The sequence below is a fragment of the Pezoporus wallicus genome, unplaced genomic scaffold (assembly GCF_028554395.1).
Source record: "Pezoporus wallicus isolate ANWC-B61680 ecotype Strahan unplaced genomic scaffold, APGP_CSIRO_Pwel_v1 contig_7178, whole genome shotgun sequence".
NCBI lineage: Eukaryota > Metazoa > Chordata > Aves > Psittaciformes > Psittacidae > Pezoporus > Pezoporus wallicus.
The window spans coordinates 1,453,888-1,474,115 of NW_026636884.1; the positions used below are offsets into that span (position 1 = coordinate 1,453,888).

At 39.4% G+C, this 20,228-nt stretch overlaps 1 protein-coding gene across 6 annotated transcripts in view; it reads right to left on the bottom strand.

The window, feature by feature from the left end:
* The window catches only part of DCLK2 (doublecortin like kinase 2), an 87,424-nt gene extending 70,175 nt beyond the window's left edge, over positions 1–17,249 (bottom strand). For all 6 annotated transcript variants that reach the window (XR_008971307.1, XR_008971306.1, XM_057402040.1 and 3 more), the window contains exons 1-2: positions 16,476–17,249; positions 4,395–4,729 (exon numbers count right to left, since the gene is read on the bottom strand). Coding sequence is in view for 4 of the 6 variants with exons in the window: in XM_057402040.1 (XP_057258023.1) it covers positions 4,395–4,729; positions 16,476–16,878 (738 nt within the window). In the remaining 2 variants the exon portion in view is untranslated. The remainder of the gene's footprint in view (positions 1–4,394; positions 4,730–16,475) is intronic.
* Between the last annotated feature and the right edge of the window lie 2,979 nt (positions 17,250–20,228).

The following is a 20,228-nucleotide window of genomic DNA, read 5'->3' on the forward strand; positions in this document are numbered from 1 at the left end:
TCCTAGTGCCTAGTTCCTTAATTAAAAAAGTGTACTGCCAATAAATAAAATACAGTTGAAAACCAAGTAGTCTTTCCATTAGGCATTAGGTAGGAGATAATTGAACTAAAGGTAAAGAGTTATTAAAATTACTCAATTACAGTAAAATTATTTGAGAAAACCCCACCCCATCCAATTATGACTCTGCATACAAAACTGGAAAACTGAGAAAACTAAATTAATATGTTCCAAAACTTGCCTCAGTAATAAATAGTCAGCTCTCACTGAGATTAAGATTCTAGTAAAAATACTGTATTAATGAAGATACTCAGATCTGAATGACAGAAGCCTGTGTGCCAAAAGAATTGAAACAATAATATGGGGAGTATCGGTTCTACTAATAAATGAGATCTCTCCTCCTCAGCCCTTGTTTTGGTTTCTGCCCTCCACGATGGGTGTGTTAACAGCTTCGGGTGGTCTCCTTAGTATTTCCATTACAGAACAATTACAAAATCCATCAGAGAGCATGAGTCTGATGAATACTTCCAAATGTAGTATCTGTTTTCTTCAGTTACCCATTTACTTTTAAATGAGCACCTTATGCAAAACTTCATTAATAGAAAACTAGGGAGCTTTTGGTTTCAGAGATAGTCACCCATGGCCCAACAAAAGATACCTTTAAAATAAGACTTATCTGTGGTATGTTCTCACTATTTGGGGAATGGAGTATAGAAAAGGCGGCTCATCCACCTTTTCAATCCTGTTATGGGTATTAATCCATGAAACTGCAACACAATGCAAGCTTAAAAAGTTACTCTCTTCCTGGAGTGAAGATTTATTTTTCTTTTGTGTGTCAAATAATACATATTTCAGAGTTCTGAATGTCTTTTTGTGAGTTTCTCATAGGAAATCCCCCCCAACACACACCCATGTATTATATTCTTTTAAACAATTGGTGCAGGTAATTTGCCATTAAACTGCTACCCTACACTTCACAATGACTGAAGCTTGAAGTTTGTTTAGCAAGAAAGAAACTCTCTATTCTCTTCAGAGATAACAAAGGGTTAACTTCCCAACTGGAGAAGTTTCAGTCTGACTGTCCTTGCTTCACAGTAGGACAGTGGCAGATTCCAGGAAAACTGTAGCCAAGGAAGGAAAATACTTTGGTCAAACAAATCTATTAGGCAAACCTCACTGTCAGAGGGACAAAGATCAGAATAGCAGAAGCCTGCACTGCAAAGTTAAAGCCTAGTTACTTTTACAGGAATATTTTTCTTCACATAGAAACTATCACAAAAGTCTTGGGAGATAAAAAAAATTTGGTTGTTCAACAGTTTAAAATTGAAAAGTCAGCCTTGCATCAATGTAGTTAAGAAAACTCTGTACTAGAGGCTACAAAGCACTAATATGCTAAGTTACAGCATTCTATATTGAAACTGAAGACAAACCAGAAACTTGTAAATGTTACAGAAGATACAGTGTTACAATTAAATGGTTAAAATTGTACAATTAAAATGCTACAATGCTACAATTAAAATGTAACAATGTTAAATTAAACCCATATAATTGTCTGTTTTCATACACAATAATCAAGGAAAACAGCCAGCATGGATGTTATTCTCTGTGTTACTATAATCAAGATTTGCTACAGTCAGGACTAATGATGTAAATAAAAACTATTCTGAAGACATCCTTTTCTGTTACACTGCTCTTTCATGATCATTTCTTACATGTTAAAAAATTCTATTGGAAAACAAAGTCATCCTACGTAAACAAGCAAACATATTCCCTAACAAAAAGACTCAAATTTTATACATGTATATTTTAAAAACCTGAATTTCAGCATCAATTCTGTATTAAACAGAAAATACAACCTAAACCTACTCACTAAGAAAAAGAAAGAGGGAAAAAAAATACCAATTTCCTCAGAGATAAAAATATAAAGGAGCAGGAAAAAGAAAAAAAAACCACCAAAAACCACAAAAGCCTGAGAAACACAAGAGCTACATTTATAGGAACGTAGCCATCTACAAAATGCCTTTTTTTTTTTAATGGTTGCCTTTCAAGCTGTGCCAACAGTACAATGAACATAAAAGATCTGCCTTCCTAGCAGATTTAGAAGAATAAGCAATTACTACATTAGAGAAAATAGGCTTAGAAATTTCCACCAACTGGTAATTGGCAGCAAAGCAACTCTATTTGCCAAACCCCAAAAAGCCTTTGGGCATCAACCTCTACATGTACCAGGAATGAGCAAATTAAAAAAAAAATAAGTCCCTATTGCCTCACACTGGGGTCAGCTCTTCACTTTGGGAAAACAAACAAACAAACAAATCTCTCTTTTTAAAAAGACTTTCCCCAGAAGTCTCTATCTTCATAGATAAGCAGAAGGAGGCTTTTTATCAGGGTGTTTAAAGCCATAGGTCTTCCATCTGGGACACTATATCCCATGATCACATGAATCACAATTCCACTATGGTTGTGCACGCAAAGGCTCCTTCCCAAAGTCTATGGAAAAAGCCAAAAGGCCCTTCTTCCAAATGGAAGGGAAGTCTCCATATTTATGCATTACTAATGCTGAAACATGTACATTTGCAGTCCAAATTTTATTATTGCTTTTACCACAGAAGGACAGGGGGAGATACTGCAGCAATTAGAAATGTTACACTTATTTTGGAGCATTACTAATGATCAGCCATCCTCACTGTGGACTAAAGACAGCCATCATCCACCACAGTGACAAATGTGGTGACATTAATGTGTAAGCAAAATATGTGAGATTTACTGTTAATTAACTTTATTGGTCCCTGATACACTACTGCATCTCCTACATCAACGCAGACCAGTGAGTGTTCTATATTAACAATGAAATAGAAGAGGTGAATCTGAAATGAAAATCCTAGTTTTTGCAGTTCACTTTCCTGACTCTATCTACTTGCTTAAGAAGATTAAAATCATTTAACGTATGAAAGTAAGAGAAGATTTCATGGGCAGAAAAGACCACTGTATAATATATATCCTCAAAGCTATTTTATTCTGAATGAAATTAAACATGACTAAATTAAATTTCAGACATTCCTAAAAAGGATTCTCTCTCTCAAAAAAAAAAAAAAAAAAATCACATTAACAAATCTCATTAAAAATCAAACCTATTAGAAGAGCTAAAGAGCACATTACAGTGCCACCATATACTGAAAAACAAGAGTCTTAGTGATGCATTTGCCTCACTATATTTAATGCCAAGGAACAGAAGCTCTTTTCAAGTACTTAATTACAAAAAGGGGTATCCACGGCACACAGAACACAACCAGGGAGACAGACCTCCTATCGAGACAATCTGTTTAAGTGCACTTACTTTGCAATGCATCTGCTTGCAACTTTCAACACAAGGAGGTGCTTTTTAAGTAGTCCATAGGATTATAACCATTATACAAAGCCTGACAATTAAAATTCCTACATCTGTTTCAGTACAGTTGAAACTTTTACAAGTAGTTTATGCAAATATACAAGTATGCAGGTGTGAAAAAATACCTGTTAAATGAGTAAGGATCAACAATATAACAGTCTAAATACCTGACACTGAATGTGATCTACTTCACAGCTTGTGTCACCCTGTATTACTAAAGTTGCAATGCTATCAAAGTTCCATACTGGTGTCAAATAAAAGTATCAAGTATCAAAGTCCTCTTCCATGAACAGCTGAGTCCTTAACTTGATTGATCGACAGCAAACATTCCTGACACTTAAACCTGGTACAGCAAAACATTCTGTAGGCCACTCCTTTGTATTTCTGAGGGAGAATAAAGACCTGTTGTCATTAATCCTGGCAGCAGGTTTTTGAATTGGTAAAAATAAAAGCAAAAACAAGTTGCTAAGATAACCACCACTCCAGAATTATTCATTTCACATAAAATTCTTGGCCTTAGATCATGTCAGTTACTACCTCCAGAATGATGTTTCTGTCCTTTCGCTACTTAAATAGTAACCTGTGGAAATGAAATGAAAGAAGGCAACAGTATTTTTCTTATACCACTCAGCACTATGTAATCTGAAAATATGACTCTGCTTCTGAAAACAGAGATGTATTTGAAGAAGTTTGCTTTAAAATAAACTGCATTATTTAATCAACAGGTACTTTCTTAGCTATGCAACAGAGTTACTATATGAAAAAGATGCTTTTAATTTTTTTTTTTGTTTTCACTTGAAATGTAAAGTGGTTAAGGTCCTTTGCATTATATAAAATTTTGTTGCTTTTAGCTATTAAGATTTTAATACAAATTTTCAAAGTTGCCATTTGTTAACTATCCTTATTCAGAAGCAGGTTAAAGCATATACAGTGAAAATAATTCAAGTTGTGAAAACAAGCTTAGATTAACTCATAATTATTAGATGGTCACAGCAATTTATTCGCATACCTGTTTTCCATCCAGTGTACAAAGTCTCTTGACTACACCTGAATCTAACTTAATGGCTTCTGTGATGTCATTCAGGACCTGTTCAAAGGAGTGAGCAGTCTTCTTATTCAGCAGAATTCTCACAGCCTTCCGTGGTTTTACTCCACTCCTAATAACAGTCACTAATTTGGGTTTAATGAAATCTTTACTCTCCTTCACTTCACTCTTTGTGGATGACAAAGATGTCAAGGATCGAGTGGACCCAGTCCTTACGTTCACACACCAGTTTGGATTGACGTTCTTGGTGTAATCAACCTTGCGATATGGTTCATTGGATGCACATACATAACTTTCACCTGAAAAGAAGATGACATTTTCATAATTTTAGGGGGTTTGCAGATATTATTTGCCAATTAAAAAAAAAACAACAAAACTTTTTCATGAGTGATTTTCCTGTATTTCAACTGCAGGCCATTTTAAATGAAGGACTGTAAATTATCACAGCTTTCCACCCAAACAATACCCTCAGAGTGGTTTTAACAGGTTTCAAAAGACCTCTGGTCAAGAAAAAAAAAAAAAACAACGTAGAGGGTAATGTGAGGGTTGGAGATATTTCCATTTCTTTTGGATCATAAATTCTGACTGCAGAGTTACTTTGCAAGTGCTTAAATCACTTGCGCTCACAATACATGACATTAAGAGCATTCTCCTACAGCAAATAGCCAGACCCTTCCCTACGTATTCCTCAAGTATATACTTCAAGATGTGTACACACATACGTATGCTTAATTATGAATTATTTTGAAGGAGCAAGCTTTAACAGAGTTAATTCAAGCATCTCAAGATGATTGCCCTGAAGGACACATTAATTTACCAGAGTTATTTCCTCTCTACCAAGAATACACTGTTGAAATTTATTCACTTCAACATTTTTAGGAACAAGAAACACTTGTTGAGGCCACAAGTGAGACTTTGAGGTGACAGGAATATGAAAGGACATTTACACTTCTCCATTTTAATTTCCTTCCTAATTCAAAGCCTTCACTGCTGTTATCTCCTGAAGTCATAAAAGGGAGGTGAGAGGACAAAAGTGTTACCACAGAATAGTAATACACATTTTTACATCAAATTATTTAAAGCAGCACCAATCATGACGTAGACCTAAGGAATTTGTTACTTTTCTCCATTTGCTGAGACAATGCAAGTCTGCAGACTAACTGGCTTTTTTTTTTTCTCCTTAGAAGAGAACAGTTTTCAAATTGTTGTTTGATTACCACAACTCTTTTAATGTCTGACAGCTATACTCAAGATGCAAACCATGAAAAAGTCTGGGTTATTTCTGTAACACATATCCCTGGGATCTCACATATGACATCCAAAGATTTCTCGAAGAGGCAGACAATTGCCATAAGGATGAAAAAGAATCATTCCAAACTGACAGAAAACACCATTCCTCCAGGCAGAATAGCTACCTGTATCTTAAAAAGCCTAGCCTGTTCTAAGGTTAAAGCTACATGCTCAAGGTTACTGGTGGAACAAACCAAACTCACCTACAATGTACACAGCAAGAAGAATAAAGAACACACATAGATCTATTAGACAGTACTGCAAAAGTTACAAATTTCATACCTATTTTTAGATAGACACTAGAAAACTTTTAAACAATACTTTTACTTTCTGAACTCTAGTTTTGAGAGCTGATCTAGCTTAGAAGTTGTATAGCTGTTTCTAAAATCAAGATAGTAAACTACTGTCAAACCCCTCAAGAATTACTGTGATCTGAAAGACAAAGTACAGTCTGAGGTACAGAGAAACAATTTGGTGTAAAGGTTTACGGAGGCCACAACCTTGCGTGCATTCTTCCTCTTCGTTCATACCCCTCATTCCTCCTCATATTCATAGACTAAATGGTGCACAAAACAGAAACCAATACAGACAAGACTCCTCCTCTTTCCCCCAAACACAAGCAAACTAAAAAGAGTTGGTTTTAGCCCATAAACTCCTTGAATGTGATTTCCACACAGCTGCATGCACACCAGCACTATTCTGCAGATAGGGGAAAAAAAAAATGCAAAAATGCCACACAGCCTCAGAACTGTGGTGACCTGGAAGCTTACACTGCCCCTAGAACTACATGTTAAGTTGCAACAAGTCTTCAAGCAATCTGATTTTAACCTGCTTTAAACAAGACAAGATGACCTCAAAAAGTCCCTTCCGAACTGCTCAGCTGCAACAGAAGCAAAGGCTTCCCCCTCTACATCCCATAATACCAGATTCAAAGGACTATGCTTATTTTCTAAATATTTTTTTATCCATGAAGTTATCTCTACACACGAAGCTGCTGAATAAGAAGCATCTCAAAGAAGCTGGTAGTATTAATTCATACCAATAGACTTACTAACATAACTGCTGATCGTTTTATTATTCTTCCTTCTACAACTACACTACTGTCTGATGCAGAATGGTTTAAACCCAGCCAGCAACTAAACACCATGCAGCTGCTCACTCGGCTCCCCTGGTCGGATGTGGGTGAAAAAAATCAGGGGGGTAAAAGTGAGAAAATTCATGGGTTGAGATAAAAACAGATTTAACAGGTAACACAAAAGCTGTGCAGGCAAGCAAAGCAAAACAAAAAAATCATACACGACTTCCTACAGGCAAGCAGGTGTTCAGCCATCGCCAGGAAAGCAGGGCTGCATCACACCTACCAGTGGCTTGGGAAGACAAACACCATCACTCCAAACCTTCTCTCCCTTACTTCTTCTCCCAGCTTTATATGCTGAACATGACATCATATGGTTTGGAATACCCCTTGAGTCAGTTGGGGTCTGCTGTTCTGGCTGTTCCACAAGCAGAACTCCTTGTGCACCCTCAGTCTACTCACTGGCAGGGCAATACGAGAAGCAGAAAAGGCCTTGACACTGCGTAAACACTGCTCAGCAGTAACTAAAACATTTCTCTGTTATCAGCTTTGTTTTCCAGCACAACTCTAAAACATAGCCCATATTAGCTACTATGAAGAAGTATTGATCCAAAAGGATCTTTATTTCTTTAAAACAGTGTGAAACTCTCTGCCTTCTACCAGTTCCCTTGTATTAATAAAATAATTCTTGATTATCTGAATAGGTTGCAATACCTGTTTACTACATACTACTTCTTATTAGTTCTTTTCCTTTAAGCAAAAATCTTCACCTCCTGATAAACAAAAAAAAAAAAAAAGGAAGTGCTTTCAGCATAAACCAATGTAATACCTTAAAAGAATGAATTTCAAATTGATTCAACTGCATTTAGCCAAGTCTTAAGTTGAAGCACAAACTGTGCTAACTGGGGGAAATAAAAGAAAAAGTATCACAGAATGGTTTGGGTTGGAAAGGACCTTAATATAGAAACATAGAATCATAGAATAGTTAGGGCTGGAAAGGACCTTAAGATCATCTAGTTCCAGCCCCCCTGCCATGGCCAGGGACACCTCACACTAAAACATATCACCCAAGGCTTCGTTCAACCTGGTCTTGAACACTGCCAGGGATGGAGCATTCACAACCTCCCTGGGCAACCCATTCCAGTGCCTCACCACCCTAACAGGAAAGAATTTCCTCCTTATATCCAATCTAAACTTTCCCTGTTTAGGTTTTAACCCATTACCCCTTGTCCTGTCACTACAGTCCCTAATGAAGAGTCCCTCCCCAGGATCCCTATAGGCCCCCTTCAGATACTGGAAGGCTGCTATGAGGTCTCCACGCAGCCTTCTCTTCTCCAGGCTGAACAGCCCCAACTTTCTCAGCCTGTCTTCATCCGGGAGGTGCTCCAGTCCCCTGATCATCCTTGTGGCCTTCCTCTGGACTTCTTCCAACAGTTCCATGTCCTTTTTATGTTGAGGACACCAAAACTGCACACAATATTCCAGGTGAGGTCTCACGAGACCAGAGTAGAGGGGCAGGATCACCTCCTTCGACCTGCTGGTCACGCTTCTTTTCATGCAACCCAGAATACGGTTGGCTTTCTGGGCTGCAAGCGCACACTGAAGATGGCTCATGTTCATTTTCTCATCGACCAGCACCCCCAAGTCCTTCTTCGCAGGGCTGCTCTGAATCTCTTCTTTGCCCAGCCTGTAGCTGTGCCTGGGATTGCTCCGATCATTTAGTTCCAAACCCCCTGCCATAGACAGGGATGCCTCACATTAAACCATGTCACCCAAGGCTCTGTCCAACCTGGCCTTAAACACTGCCAGGGATGGAGCATTTACCACTTCTTTGGGCAACCTGTTCCAGTGCCTCACCACCCTCACGGTAAAGAGCTTCTTCCTTATATCTAACCTGAACTTCCCCTGTTGATTGCAAAATTTCCTATAATTAGCAGATGAATTACTAATTACTGTAATTACTGGACATCTGTAGCATACCACAGATTGTTTAGTAAGTGTTTTAAATTACATGCCTGCTTTCTTATATCAGTCATATAGAATAAACTTAGTAACACAGGTTTTACAGGGAAAACAGATTTTACTGCTACACCTGCAAGGCAGGCACATATGGCAGCTTTAGAGCAAGGACTGTGGGAAAACACATACACCAAGTGACTTGCTTGGTTCATGACTTAAAGGATAAAGATTGATGTTTTCATTCTCTTGAAATCACTACTCAAACTGCTAATGATTTCACCACAGCCAGGATCACCCACAGATTCTAAGTTCTATTGAGACCGTGAAAAGTACCAAAAAACCTGCTAGAAACAGAATATGATTAGGAAACCAATTGCTGCTTGCTGCATAATGAGTGATTTTCTAAGAAAGAGTTAAGAATTTGTTTGTTTGGTTTAATAGGGGTATAATTATTCAACAGAAGCAAATATTTAAGGAAAAAAAAAGGCAAAGGTAAATTAAATCACACCTATAAAGTTAATTACAGAAAGCTTTCCTACAGAATAGTACATTCAAAAAAGCATACCTAAGAAAACACAACCCCTTGATGAGCAATCAATTTTTTTAACACTATGCTATTCTTTAAATTCTTATTTTAGCCATCTTTTGAAGTAAAAAATGCAACTTTATGTCTGTTTCAAAGAAACAGTTATTTCTAAGGGTATTATCTCTCTTTTATATTTTATAAGTAAACCTGAAAGTGTAATGTTATATATAATATTTGCTCACAGTTTCAATGTATGACTGGATTTTAAATGTTTGGGATTAATTCACATATAAATACAGACTTCTGATAAACTCCACACTATCAGAAAACCAGTATTTGTGAATTGATTTCAAACAGTGTTAACAAAGTAGCAGATAATTTTACAGTTTAAATCACATACATAAATATGGTTGGCTGTTTCAAAAACTGCTTTGAATGTGATTTTTCATAAGTCTAACCTAAGTATATATATAATCTCAGTCACTAAGAAAATATTTTCTACAACTTCAATGGTATTTTGATCATGGTGTAGCTCTTTTTTGTCATTTATACACCTACCAGCCCTAGAGAGTTGACACAACTCCACAAACAGGCATAAACGATACTTCAAATATTTACATCATTGACTTCTATATGGTCATTTTTATGCTTTGAAGGCCCACTTTCCATTTATAGTCTTGAAAGACTAAAGCTAATGCATACCAGCCTTAGCTAGCACATAGTCACAGCAGTTACATTACTGGAAATAAATATCATGTCTCTAGCTTACAACATTAGCATTAACATGAATCAGCTCCCTAGCTTTTAGACCAGTTTGTGAAGTTAGTCACTGATACTACATTGAGATTTGCAGATAAAGAACTATAGAATAATGAAGTAGAAAGATCTATTAAGCAACACTTTCTTCTTTTTCTTTAAATGCAGAAAAGAATGCAAGAATTACAGGCGTAGGTTACAGCTGGGACTCTGAACCCAGCCAAACTATTCTACAGCAGAAAGCTTAACCAGGCTGCAGAGCAGTTTTGGCAGAAGTCTGAAATCTCCTTTTAAGTTGGCACTATAATTTCAATAGACCATATGTGCCATCCATCCAACGCTTCATGACAGTACCCAGAGCAATCTAGAAGTGTCAATTCTTCCAAGAAATCCTGCTACCACCAAAAATTCCTGAAATGGGGCATATGTTCACTTTAAAAGAGTAACATCTGCTGATATTTTGGGTCACAATATAATCAAGAAATGGAGTAAGTTTACTTCTGATTCTCTATGTCTTATTAGCATTAGAAAAACAACTAGAAGACACAAAACAATGCCTATTATCAGGGAACCATTACCTGCCTCTAAATAATTTACTTGTACTGCATTAATAACCAGACGAAGAAAGGACCTGTGTGTGCTGTGTGTATACAGTTTAAGCACACTGTAGGATTCCAGTTTCAGATAGCTACACCTAAACATAATACTCACTGTTGCCTCACAACAGAGAAACACAGATGATGAACACAGAATGGATAAAGGAGAAAACAAGACTATGTTGGTCAAAGGGACTAATAGCCATAGACTATCAGTGGCCTAAATACTGTTTTGCTTACTTAAAAACTCATCTACAAAGGTTTTATTTTGCCACCTATTTCTTCAACACTTGTTCACCAGAGATGGGCCTACCTCACTTTTCAAGAAAATGCAGGGATCAAAAGAGTAGGGAGTACGTGAACTCTCCAAAATTCATCCATGCCATTTTAGGTACTGAAAAGAAAGATGCATCTTTACCTTTTGTATCACAAGTATACATCACTTGCAACTATGTGCAGTTTTAAGGAAACACAGCTCCTTGACAACTTGGGGTTTTTCACAAGTTTTGTGAGCTGAAGCCCACTGCTAGACATTTAACAAATAGCCTAGAAGCATTTAGACTTTCCATCCTTAAAAACAGAGACTACTAAAGAAAGACTTGTAGATACTTCATTTTCTTTAACATTAGGTTAAACCAACTGTTGATACAGTATGTAATGTAAGGAAGAAATTATGTGTACAACACTCAAAAATCCTGAGTCAGGATATTTGAAACAAAAGTCTCTGGACAAGGTTTTATGGCTTGTTTTTTGGAAGGTGTTAAGAAGCATTAATTACTATCTCTGAGAGTCTCATAAAGCATAATTATTTTAAATGACACACTGCATAACTGAGTGATATAGCTGGCACAGGTAAAAACATCCCTACAGAAAGAAAGTCATTAGTCTCCATTTTTTTTTTTTTTTTAATGTGTGTTCCCTGTGAAGCACATAGGGCAGGACAAGTTTCCAGGTACATTTCATCAATCCATCTCATGTTCCTCAGCTTCTTTTGATGGAGCTCACTAGCTTCAAGGGTGACAAAAGCTGCTTATTCAGTAAAGCACAGTAGTTATTAGGGCTACTAACCTTCTAACTTTAAAAATCACAGGAAAGTATCCCTTTTGTGTTGTGTAACACAAAGGCAAGCACATTTCCAGAACACTGTATTTACAGTATGTATTAAAAGATTGAGAAAAATAAAATGATCTTTTTCATGAAAAATTATTTAGGTCTCTGTTTCCTTCCTTTGACAGAATTTCCTTCCTTGTTAGTTTTTTACAATTCCTTCACTTTCGTATCACGTCCAATAACCCTTTACAAGTCACAGTCTTCCCTCATCTATAGCATTTAAGTTCCCCATACACTTCTTAAAACCTGGGATGACAACCAGGATTTTAGCAGATGACTAATTGCTCCTAGCTCTCTTTTGCCTTTATTTGGTCAGGACATTCAGAGATCGTTTCCTCCATGCTTTCACAGAATCACAGAACAGTTGAGGTTGGAAAGAACCTCTGGAGGTCATCTGGTCCCAGTCTCCTGCTCAGGCAGGGTTAAAGCTTTTAGAAGACAATTAAGGCCATCTGGTTATCAAACCCAAGTAATACGACATGTATCCTCCACAGTAAGTAAATAACTCTTTCCAGGTAAATTACGTTTCTCCCATCCCTTAAATGAAAAGATACACAGCGATGGAACTATTTTATTTTGCTTGAATGGGAAGCCAACTAACAATTATATCCATATTTCATATCCACACCCCATTGCTTCAGGACTCCATAACTACAGTGACTCGAACATGTATTTGGAAGCATATGCTTTTACTGTTTTTAAATCCTTCTTTTATTCTTTTTTTTTACCCTTCTTTGTTAAGCATGCTACATTTCCCCTTTTTAAAGCATTACAGCATTTGGCTTTAGCACAGGAAGATAATCATACCTTTTCGAAGGAGCAAAAATACAAACCGTCTACTTGGTGTTATCACCTGCTTGCCCTGACAAGAGAAAATATACTTTTGACCTAATATACAGTGTGCATCGACTAGAATCACAGGTACTTAAGCAGGATTAAAAATGTCATATGCGGTAACAACAACAATGATCTAAGGCAGAAAATATCTGGATTATTCAACACCTCATTTCAAAAGCACTCTTTTAATCTGTATTAGTGTGGCAGAGCCCATTTCTTTAAAGCAGGTATTGTTCTGTGTTACATGTTTTAGCCATGCATAAGGACTGACTGCCCTGCTCAGAACCTTCCTACCTCCAGCCCAAAGATTTCGCTACAGGTGCCTGTTGATTGTCAGTATAACTGTGCAGACAAAACTACTGCCATTTTATAAAGAACTATGTTAATTAAACATTGTAGTAGAAAGAACAAAGACTCTTAGCAATGCTTCCTACCTAGGGAAAAATTTCCTTTCACATGCCAATCCAACATAACTTTTCCTGCCAGGAACAGAGTCTACACTTCGTTTCCTCTCTGAAAATCCAACAATATCTCCCAACTATGCAGCAAACCTGAACAGCCATGACTCTCCACGTCTTTCACTACCAAGACAATGAAAGCACAGGATAGCAAGACAGAGCATGACTGACAAATGTAAAACACAAATCTCTGGACCAAAGAACTGTTCTTACTATTACCATTGTGTCAAATATTTTTAAAGAAAACTGAAGGATTTAGACAAACAATTAAAAAAAACTTTAGTAGAGGACAAAGATGAAACCATTATTACTGTTGAAAGGAAAATATAAAATTACCCATGGAATCTCCTATTCATAAGTAAAAAACAGTGTAGTGTCTGATGACAAAGTTGAAAGAAAGAAAACTAAAAGAAAGCCACACATTCCTAACCCCTGTCCTTGTATCTATCTACTCAAGTAAGATAACAGAAAGACAATGAAATTTTTCACTCCTCCCATTCTAAGAAAGCAATGAAAACTGCCAAACTCATGAGACATAATGTTTCCTAATCTACAGGGGCTGGAAATACAAACATTTGCCTAAGGCAAGTCCAGCAGAGCATGCTTTTTTGATTGTCATATCCAGTTAAGAAAAGCAATATGCTAAAAAAAGAGCTTGTCAATTTCTGAATAATAAACACGGGCTGGTCAAATTTTTAACATTTTTAACTGACTAAACCTGTAACAGCAATATTTGAAATCTACAATATGTCTGTGCATTAGCTATTATCCTCTTTAAATGATAAACAGCAAAACAGATTGCCAAAAATGGCCAAACCCCCAAAAGCATTCATCAGTGACTCAATTCAGATAGTTTGGACTACTATGATACAGAATTTGATGCTGCCAGCTTTTCTACCTTAGGCAATTATTAACCTAATAAATGGAAAATAGGCCTTAAAGAGCTTCCCTGCACTGAGGCATGCTAATGCCCAAGAGCTACACACACAGGCTGTTGTTGAGGAAGGTTTAATCCGAATCTTGCTGGCTTGGCAAGAGTGCCTGAGCACTCACCTTCTGCTCACTTCACAGAGCCATCAGTCACTATTGAACCTGAAGTGCTGTGAGTTTGGGTACCAGTTCAACAACATTGATGACGTGCAAACAGGCTAGGTATTGCATCAAGTAGTCATGTTCAGTCTGGTGCTCATCCAAGTAGCTGACATGCATAGTAGCACTTGAATTTTATTTTCCTTTCTGAAAACTAGAAAGGAATGCAACAAAACACCATTCATAACTAGTCCTGATGTTACTGCAGTTCAAGCTTCAGGGTATCACCAATGTTCAAGCTTTTATTCTAGAGCAGAAATTCAAGCTTGCTGTGCTGAACATGAAGAAAATAAAAACAAGCCAGGTCATCTTCTAGCTGGTCTTCTATAACAAAACAGCTGGCAGAAAAGCTCAAATAATTTCAAAGAATAATGGATCCACTACTTGTTTGCTTTCTTTCCATCCCTGATTATGCTTGCGTTTCTTTGTACAGCGATTGACTTACTCTGGCAAAGTTTTTCAGCATGCTAATTGGAGAACATACTAATCCAATTATGATGCTACAGGATTTTCTTAAGATCCCGAAGAGTTGTATTGGTCATGAATAGATGACTAAGTAATTGGGACTCTCTTTTCCCTCTTTTATTTTATTGAGAAAGCATGGAAGTGGCATTTCAGTTGTGACATTTATTTTGCTTTAGTCTTCCAGTGAAAAGCAACAACAAAGGTCACTCTTTCAATAAGTATTTGAAGAGACAGGAAGTAAGTTTTTGCTTTCAGTTATTAACTTAAATAGAGTTGTGAGAGTATACACTGCATTTATACTGCTGTCCAGCAAGTCATTTTGCCCTTGTTTTATTTTAAGCCATAAAAGCTTAAGATCATTCTTTCTGCAGCGTTTCAAAAGTCACCCCAATTTATTAGTTGATCCAATTTTTTTCTTCATCTACTTTCCCTACCATCCCCACTCCAGCATTTTTTCATCTTTTTTTAGCTACCTCTAACTTAATCACTGAATCTTGGGACAGTTTTTGGTTGATTTCACATCTACCTTATTATCACAGAACCAGCATCAATCATTTCACTTTTCCTCTGTTTTGACTGCGGAACAGCCTCATGGAAGATCACACGATGGGGGAAATCTTCAGGCACTATGTTGCCACTATAAAGTGTGCTTTCATGCATATCTTTTGAGCGAGACCTCCTTGATGCACCACGTGTTGTAGCCTCCCCTTTCCTACTGAAAGTTTTGGAATGGCTAGTCCCTAGCTTCCAGTGCTTTTACTGGTGGATGACATAAAGGAAACTTCATGTTCCCTTGCTCATCAAATTCCCCAGGTGTGATCCAGTATTGCTTTGAAAAGGGAAGATTCCAAATCAAAGGAGGCATTAGAAGACCTACAAATGGTAATTCATTAATGCAAATCAGCTACACCTGGCATACAGTCACCAGGTGGAACACTGCTGTGGTTAATGTATTAGATACCTGAGGAGAAGCATCGAGTGCAAATTGATTATGAACTTCATATTGTGCACAATATAACCAATACACTTGAAAAGTTGATTCATGCAATGCTGAGCTTAAACTTTATTGAAAACATCATGTGAGAATATGGGGGGAATTCTGCTCTTTGTTCTGGTAATTATCGTTCCCTGAAACCAAGCAGCATGTTTCATTCAGGAAGAAAAAGTGCTTCTGGCCCCATTTTGAGATGTAGTCAAGCACTGCTCTGCTCAGACTTGCAAGGTCTACATAAACTTAGCAACTAAGTTGCATTATCAAAAGTTACTTGGAACAATCCTGAAAAACATTTGATTCTATAAAATTATTTTGGAAGTCAGATGAGCTATATAATTCCTTCTATGGATATGGACTCTGATCACACTTGAAAGATCACTTTACACCAGTTTGGTTTAATACCAGTTTGGTTTAATAAGCATTAATAATTTTTCACAGCATAGGGGCTTTCTCTCTTAAAGTTTAAGCCATTGTGAGGCATCCAATAACTAAAATTACAGCATTTCTCTCTCTTACAAATGGTGATGACTGAAAGGTTGCCAAGAATTTTACTGTGGTTCTTCTAAATTACACCTGCTGCGTAACTACCATTACAGTCAACACACACACCTACAGAGAGCACTCGTCTGGGTGATGAGAAGTGGATGGTCCACACTGGGATAAAGGAAGTCTAATGCACCACAACAGGCACTAGCACCATCTGCCCTCAGAGGCTCCATGGCTGCCGAATTTCAAGGCAACCTCTCTGGGCTTATATCAGGGTAGAAAGGGAAACTCAGTCCAAAGAGAGCCTGCAACCCAACCAGCAGGCCCCATACTACCTCTTCCCAGACCTCAACATGCCAGGGCAGAACTACCCACAGCCTGCACACTGCTTTCCCCTGGCTCACCTTCCAAAAGCTCATCCAGGCTGGTGAGCTTCTTGCTGCCATCAATAGTGTAGATGGTGCGGACACCCTGGGGTAGGTTCACGTTGTCCGACAGGGACCGGGTGAGCTCTGCAAGGAGGGCGTCGAAGGAGCGGAAGCGGTCGTTGGAGATGGCATACACCAAGCCCTTGAAGTACCTGTCCCCATTGCGGTAGAAGCGAGCTTTCCGGGCTTTCTTCTCTGAGCTGAGCGCCTGCAGGGTCCGCGTTCGGTAGAGGCTGCAGTGGGCACTGTGCGCGGGGCTAGGGATGAGCCCGTTGCCCCTCGGGCCCGCGCCGGTGCCGCTGCGGCGCGGCCCTGCGCGCTGCTGCCTCTTGTCCCGCTCCTCGAAGTGCTCCAGCTCGATGCTGCGGTTGCTCGCCATGGGGAGCTGCCCGACCGCCCTCCCAGCTCCGCTGGGACCTGGGCCGGTTACGGGCTGGTAAGCCTACCCCTAAGCTCGCAAGGACTTCTCCAGTCGCCTAATTCGGCATCGCGCCCGGCCTCTCCCGCCGGGAGAGCTGCGGGTGACCGCAGCGCCCGACCTGCCTCGCAATCACAGCTCCAGCCGCCGTTAGCTCTGCCGTTACCCGCTGCTTCGCCTGCAGTCGCGCACAAAAGCATCCCTCACGTCTCCGCTCGCCGCCCCCCAGCTATATGTAATGCCAGGGCGGGAGACTCGGGGCAGCACACAGCCGTGCCTATGCAGGCTCGCACAATGCGGAGGACGCCGTGCGCGCAGGTTCCCCCGCGTCAGCTTCTCTGCTGGCTTCGCTGGGGAGAAGCAGCGGGGAACGGGGAGCCTATTCCGCCAGCTCCCAACCGGCGCGGGGAGGGGCACCAGGACCCCGCCACCAGTCAGCGCAGGAAGCGGCGCAACCTCCCGGTTGTCTGCGGACAAGGGCGCCGGTAGCGTCCGCCTCAGTGGGACAACAGCGGCGGCAGCGGACCCTACCCTGGGAGCGGGCTGCGGCCCGGCCGCGGCGGTGGAGCAGGAGGCGGGCGCGGCTGCTGCCGGCCCCCAGAGCCGGACGGGAGCTGGGCGGTGCTATCTCGTCGCGAAGCGGGCTCGGTGGCGCCGCCATCCCCAGCCGCCGCGGGGCCGGAGGCGGGACTCGGGGCTCGGCGGGAAGGGGCTCCCTAGGGAATGGGAATGACTCGGGGGGTGCGGCCTGTGCCGCAGGGAGAGCTCTGTCCCTCTTGGAGCGGCTCTGACGGGGCCGGTCCTCTGAACCCGGCACTCCCTCCGGCGCAGTAGTGGAGCCGCCTGCTATAGCCCTCTCTAGCTTTTCTTTCTTCATAACGTTTTTTCTCCCACAGATACATCCCCCAGGACAGAACACTACGTGTCCGTGTTACTTCCCTTTTCCACTGGTGGACGCTACCGAGCCTCCTATTCTGAGGAACCAAATAAAGAGAGCTCGGGTTCCCACATCCTTAGCCTTCTCAATGTGCCTTAGCCACCGTTCGTGGCCTTCGCAGGTAGCCTCTCAATGCTCCCGAGATTACTCAGCTTAGTCACTTTCGGTAGAAATGGGCGACATGTATTGAATTTGATGTAATTTAAATTTTTTTCAAACTTATTTGCAACTACTACAGAGTATATTTTCTTGACATAATGAGTACATAAATGTCAAAGGCATTTACAACTAGGTGCATGTTTTCACTGTTTGTGTTGGTCTTGTTTTCAGAGATTCCAGTTGTGTTGTGTTATTACAGATGGTCAGTTTCCGCTCTTTTGTCCTGGGTCCGTAAGAACCTTCACCCATCCTTCTCCACACCTCTTGATCGGGTTGGCAGGAGGCTGACTGCAGGTTCATCATCTGCATTGCAAGTGTGACAGCTGCAGGTGGAGCTTCTCCATATGAAAAGTAAATTAGTAACTGAGAGGCACATACAGAAAAGATTTATGAAAGTCCTTTTCACGCCAAGGACGGAACTCTGTTCAGTAGAGATGTTCCAACAAGCTTAGGAGATATGTTTTCTGTCTATTTGTATATAGTGGGAAAGAGATTTGACTAAGATATATCTATGTTCAACTTTGTGTTTCAGTGGTTTTTGAAAACAGTTTGCCACGTTTTCTGTGGATTTATTATTTTCACATTTTATATTTTGAAATACTAATAAAGTCAAGCACTATCTCACCATTATTACTGGATTTGTCACAAAGTAGATCAAATATCTAGCTACTATGATCCTAAAGATGATAAATGGAAAACATGAACAAATTTCACTCTATTAAAGTACTAACTTCTGCAATGCCTGGAAACCTCCTCAAGCAACAGGAAGTGATAAGCCATGGAGCTGGATTGGTTCCTTTGTGGTAAAATCAACAAAAGAAACTAAATGAGGAGAGAGTTCTGTTACAGTTGGGGCATATACCTACTAAGATTAAACATGTAGCTATTGCCTAGGAAACAGAACATAGACGCTACAGAACAGTAGATAACAACTTTCTAGACTGGTTTTGATGTGTAGCTTCTAGTCCTTTTTATAGGCAAACTCACCTGTGTAACTGTGCTCCAGAGTGGATTGGTCTCAGCTGGGAGGTTGTATTTCTTCCAAATGCTACCAATTGTATAGGCATGTCTAGTCTTTACAGAATAAGTCACATTACTTAGTTTAAATCTCAGCTGGAGGTTATTTGGGCTAACCTTTTTCAATTTGCTTAGAAGCAGACTACAAAAGCTCAGGGAAATTTAGTTTCTTCTTTGAGCACGCTTTTTACCTCCTTTCTGCCAACTATTGCCTACTCTCAACAGCACCTTTCTTAGCTATGTGTACATGACTCATGCAGACTAGCATGTAATGTACATATGTGAATTTAATATCCTATCTGTGTCTATGACTAAATTTAGGTTGGAGAATTCAGTGTCAGGGTGGGCATTTTATTAATTTCAAGTTGTTTTGTTGGTGGTAGGATAGGTCACGTAGAGGACTTGCTCTGACTTCTGAACTAGGCATGGGATGGGAGAAGGCAATTTTATGCAACCCAAACAGTAAGGTAAATCTAAAAGGGAATTCTCACACCTTTGATCAGGAAAATTCTTTCTCCTCAAAGGGAATCCTCACTACAGATAGTTTTTGACGTATATACAGCCACAGTGTTTTATAGAACATATAAACATGAAATTAAGTTCTGGTCTGTAAAACTAAACTACCTCTAATATGAAGAGGCTGTTTACAAAGAGATTGCAATTAGACCTGCATGTGTAACTGCCAAGGGAATTCCTGATGACACCTGAAACATGTTCCTGCAACTTGTGCTCTTCCTTTTTGGTTCTCTTCAAATGTTGTTTGTATTTTTAATAAGCTCTGTAAGTCCCCATTGGGAGTGGTTCACAGTGTTTCTATTTGTATGTATGCTTTGCCTTTGTTCTTGACACCTTATTTCCCCTAGAGAGTTATCTGTAGTCAGAGATGTTTTAAAAGACTTTAAAAAAACAGGAATAGAACCCCTGAACAACTCCACATGCAGCTGAACTACATTTGATGACATGAGAAAAATAATATGCTTAGTATGCAATTCTGTATGGAACTGAGTTATGCAATTCCATTATCTTCTAGCCACTTTATCTTTACAAATAGGGTTGATAAATTAGCAGTTCAGTTAACAGCAAGCAATGTTACATGTATAAATGATACTTTGTTTGTTAACCTAAATCTAAATCTCCTGACACCATAAAAATGTGTTTATCATTAATTCTTTGAATATTTGATTCTATAAATGTACAT